The 5,480-nt window shown below is 33.0% G+C and overlaps 1 protein-coding gene across 1 annotated transcript in view; it reads right to left on the bottom strand.

Annotated features, from left to right (window-relative positions):
• Nucleotides 1-5,480, bottom strand: part of LOC102678694 (lateral signaling target protein 2 homolog) — an 83,766-nt gene that overhangs the window by 77,833 nt on the left and 453 nt on the right. Inside the window, exon 2 of the mRNA XM_006624471.2 lies at nt 5,437-5,480. This exon is cut by the window's right edge and continues 314 nt beyond it. Within this exon, the coding sequence (XP_006624534.2) occupies nt 5,437-5,480 (44 nt within the window). The remainder of the gene's footprint in view (nt 1-5,436) is intronic.

Below are 5,480 nucleotides of genomic sequence, written 5' to 3'. Positions count from 1 at the left end.
AAAGGGAAAAAAGAGAAAGAAAAAGAGAAAAGGAGGAAAAAAAAAAAAAAAAGGACGCCTCGAGGGTTACAGAAGCTCACCGAAATAAACACGTTAAGTAACAACATCGGAATACACATGGGCCCGGTGTACGGGAGGCGTGCAACCCGCATTTCGCGCGACCAACTTTCCGTATTTCCGTAAGAAACGTCCTGTCACAGACCGTTACCGTGGGTTAAACGCGCTTATGCAACGCTTATGGCGAGACGATGGTGAAATTTTCGACGATGAAATTTTAAACGATGAGTGTGTCCAAATGACGGATAATTCCTTTAATTATTTATTACGAATTAATGGAATAATTGATTTTAATTTGAATTTTAATTCAATGGAAATGGAATTTTCTTTTTAACTTAAGATCAATAGCCTGAGGAAAATTTTAATATTATTTTATTCTACTCGGTTATCTTTGGAAATTTGTTAATTTCGTTTAATTAATGCTCCGTTAGAAATCTTTCAAGATACTTCTATTCAAATTCTCTTCTCGAGCGTTTTGTAAAAGCTTCATCGAAGAGTTGGTAGACTGTAAGTTGGTAGAATGCAGTTGATTCCTTTATAAAAGTAGTTGAGGAGAATTTTCTACTTTATGCTGTACACTCTTCGATTATTGTCTCGTAGAAACCTGTCAACTTCATTGAATTATGCTTCGTTAAAACTTCTCAAATTTACTTCCATACTTCTTGCGTGCTTTATGCAATTAAAAAAATAATAGAATTTTTTATTACTATACTTTATTATTTTTTACCGATCGAACAAACATAAAATATATTCGAAAGAAAATATTGTAAAATTGTAAGATTAAAATCATAGAATGAATAGAATGAATTTAATTTTGTTCAATAACTGGTAAGAAAGTTGCTTACGTTCGCCATGGTGAGATCAGTACGGAGACCTCATTTACGAAAACACATAGGGGAAATTAGATCTATTAGATAGACAATGATCTCGATTATCTGAATGCAATAAACCTGAACGAAGCAATCTTTTCTGACCTCGATTCAGCTAAACTGCACTGGACTAACTGATTTTACTCTGGAAACACAGAAACCAAGATAGAATTATCTTAAACTGGCTGCAAAAAACTAATAACACTAATTTTATTCAAATGAACAAATAAGAAACGCAACGAAATTTATATAAAATCACTAGAAATATATTTCTATTGTGATTTCTAGTAATTTGTCAAAATTAAAAAAAAATAAAAATAGAAAAATACTTAAAAATTTTACTTTAAAATCACAGAAAAATGCCTGAATTAACTAAACTTAAAACGATACAATATATTTCTTAAAAGTAATACACACCATCAAAAGTAGTTATCGAAATCAAAAAAGAAAAAATGAAATAGAAACTACCTACACTAAAACTAATCAAGAAGAATAGTCAATAAAAGAAAGAAAAAATATCACGAAGTATACAAAATCCTTTATCTTTAATCACGTCAATAGCTAAATATTATTAAATTTCTCCAATTTTTTGGTAATAAAACTCTAAGTATGTCGATTAACGACACAGCTATATCCAAAATTTTCTTTAAAGGGAATGTATCCTAAGTAAAAAGATGCCTATATGCCCGAATATTAACTTTAAACAACGATACAGTTATCTCACTTCAAAGGAGCACAAAGTTTTGGTACGAGGGTTAATTAGAAGAAGCGATGAATCGTGGTGCGCGGTAGATGAAAAATGAAAAGGAACCGGATCCACGAGCAAAACGCAATAGGGCTAGAAAGAAAAAGAAAAAGAGGGGAGACAAGGGACCAGGGCAGAATCTGGGAATGCCGAAATTTTTGGCGCGCTGCCAATGCTTGGTTATCTTATTATGATCAACCGGAATTAACGAGCTATTTATCGAGATTACACGGGGTGATATGCGACGTTATAATCTAAAATAAACCGACGCACCGTTCGCCGGCTTTATCAACCGCTTTTAAACCGGTATTCGCCAAACACGCGATACGGATATCGCGTTGTTATTGCAAACAACCATGACGCCTACAAAGCACCGCGAAACTTCAACGAAAAATCGTGCGTTCCTTTTGTGGCTGAAGGCCCACTGACGATTTTCTGTTAATCAGTCTGCTCTCATTGATAGAGTTATCGATTAGATTCGATTGTCGATCTTGTCTACTCGATTAAGGTGGCTTAAGGTGCGATCTTTTGGTTGAGATTTCGGGGGACAAAAGATTGTCGATATGAAGATTATGGATTGTCACGTGGATACGCAATATTTTTATTGATATATTGTATATACGATGACTGGTGAAATTTATGATATATTTTTATTTTGATTTGAATTGTATCTATTGAACGAATTTTAATTTTGTTATTATGTTACGATATTATGCTATGATATATTTATAATTGTAAATCATATTTATAATTGTATATATATTATGCTTATATTTTTGAAAAATAAAGAGCTAGTATATAAGCATAATAGATTTAAAAACTCCTTGGTAATGTAATGAATATTATCAGCAAATAAATATTAATAAGTGCTGGATAATATCAGTAATAAATAAAATGTAAATAGTAAATAGTGAATAATGCATCCATAAATCTTACTATTTATTTTATTACTATATATTTACTAATATTATATATTTCAATAAATAAATACTAATTAATAGTAATTAATAGTAAAATTGCTGATGTATATAATTTGTATATTTTTATTTAAAAAATACTTTAAAATTTAAACATAATTTTTATGATAAATTATGCTGTTTTAAATAACTTTTTACTTTTGATATATATCATAGCATAAATTACTTGAATAAATTGAAATGCAAAGATTTGAATAAAATCGTTTCGCTCTCCTGCTATTTATTTCTTTCTTAATTTTAATTTGATATATTGTTTTTCCATTTATGTTTAACGGTGCTATCGAATATGATAACGTGTGTTGAATTAATTGTACAAAAAATAAATGCATGAAACATATATATTCATAGCTGGAAGGGTTAAATATTTCAATTTAAAATTTCTCATATTAATAAATATTTTATTTCTACGTTTCGCTAATATAAAACTTCCAGATAAATGCGATAATTACTATTTATAATTCCATCAAGATCTTTTATAAATCCTTTTAAAAATGTTTACTTCGAATATGACTTGAATGTATTTTAACTAACATTTAAATTTAAATGTTAATCAAACAGGAAATAGTATTTCCTTTGCTAAATTTCTCATAACAACATTATATCTAACCTCGTGTTGAAGAAATACTTATATCTACATTTAGAATGTAACAAATTCTTTTTTCTTACTCTAGCAACTTTGTTAGTCGTGTAATTTTCACGACGTGTAATTTTCACGAATTAATTACATCTATTTCCCGTTTAATATTCATGCCAAATTATTCTGAAAAACTTATAACGTTTTTTACACCGAATTAAAAATCAGAAAAGCTGGTAACCTGATACTGCAAAATATTAAACGTTGCATCTATGCAAAGTACTTAAAGTAGTCTGCTTTGTTACAAGTTTAAAGAATATAAATACTAATCTGAATGAGAATATTCATACGAATTTATGAATCTATTCATCAACTACATTTTGACTCTACATATAATTGTTCTGGAATTGTGTATACTGATAATAATCTACAAAGTAGGTATATTATATTTTATGAATCATGTAACTGTTTTACTGAACTCTTTTGTATCAAAGAGTTATCCTAATTTGAAAAGATAAAGTCTATTATAATTCAAAATTTTTAATCATTGATGACTACAAAAATTAATTCCCAAAATTTCTATTAATTTGCAAGTATGCAACGAAAATATAATTATAGTTTAAATAAAATTCCTTAACGATACAACAAATTATTTCACGAGATTCTTAATGAAAATACCAAACTATAATTAATTCCCTAGCAATCTAATATTTAAAATAAAACAATTCCAAAATTCTTATCCCAAAAACTACAACTCGAAAAATTTCCTTTACGATGTACAATGTTCGATCAAAAGATTCCCATTGAAACGATCTTAAAATTTACATTTAAAAAGTGCAACCACAATTCACAAAAATACACAAAATTCCCAAAATACAAACTTGTCCACAAGATGATTAGAAAAATTCTTAACAAAAATTATCGTGAAAATCAAAATTGTAGTATCCAAAACCACCCTTCCAAACTATCATAACAACTTATTACCCCTTAAATCTGAAATTCAAATTACTGTACTCCGATCCCATCCCCAAAAGATTGAGAATCCACGAGCTGAGAGCCGTTTTCCACGGTATACGCGGAACGAAGAGTTCAGGAAGATTGACGAGGAAGGCAGTGACTCGGTCGTCGGGAAGGGCGACGCAGAAGGGCGAAAAAGGGAGGTGGCAAATAAGACGGAGGGATCGCTCGCGTGGATTCGGCTCGCTTCATTCGCGCGTGTGACGAGGACAGAGTAAAAGCGGAACGGAGTGTGCGACGAGGCGCGCGAGAAATGAGCATACGGAGAAGAAGAGACGGAGTCGGCGGTCGGCCAGTGCGCGAAAAGAATAGCTGGCTGATTCATACGCGAAGTCACGAGCCGTACGTCGTACGCAGCCGGCGTACGGCCGTGCAAGCGTAATCGAAAACACACGAGATGCACACGTTTCACGGCGAGCTTCCCTTCTTCTTCTTCTTCTTCTTCTTCTTCTTCTTCTTCTTCTTCTTCTTCTTCTTCTTCTTCTTCTTCTTCTTCTTCATCGTCGTCGTCGTCGTCTTCTTCTTCTTCTTCTATTCCCTCCTTCGCGACCGTTTTTATACTCGGATTCTTTCTTCCTTCCGCGAACGTTCTTCGATGCTCGCGAATCATTCGAGTTTTGTGCTTTACGAATTATTTCCCTACAGTTTTTCTAATCAGTGCATAATTCAGATTAAGTCAAATTCTATTCTATTATTAGACAAAATTAAATTCATCTCGTATAAACCTATCAAAAACAAATGTTTCCTAATTAATCTAATCATCGATCCTCTCTTCAACGCGTTGGAAGAAGAGAAAAGAGATCGAAAGAACCGAAAATTCTTTTTATCAAGATCGGTGAAAGGATTCAACCAAAGGAGTAAAATATCCTACCCTATATATCCTACCAGTACCTACCAATCAGACGCACGAGGCATCGCGTCTTAAAGGTGGAAAAGGGTGTAAAAGGGAAGAGGATAGAGAAAGTGGGCGCACGGTTGGAATAGTTAAAAATAACCTGGCCAAGTGTCCTGCGCCGAGCTCCGGTTCCTGTAAACAGATCCGTGGGGAGAGGCACGGCAAAAGAAGCAACGGAAGAGACACGCGGCTCGCGTGTACCACCTCCCGACCAAACGAGAGCATCCAATAGAGTCTCCCTGGTGGTCGAAACGAGACAGAAAAAGCATAAAAGGAGTATCACATTTGACGGTAGTACTCACGTGCTTCCATAGAGGTATCTTGACTCGGCGGTGGCAACTGCGTC

The sequence above is a fragment of the Apis dorsata genome, unplaced genomic scaffold, assembly GCF_000469605.1.
Source record: "Apis dorsata unplaced genomic scaffold, Apis dorsata 1.3 scaffold_1065, whole genome shotgun sequence".
NCBI classification, from domain to species: Eukaryota; Metazoa; Arthropoda; class Insecta; order Hymenoptera; family Apidae; genus Apis; species Apis dorsata.
This window is presented reverse-complemented; position numbering and strand designations above follow the sequence as displayed.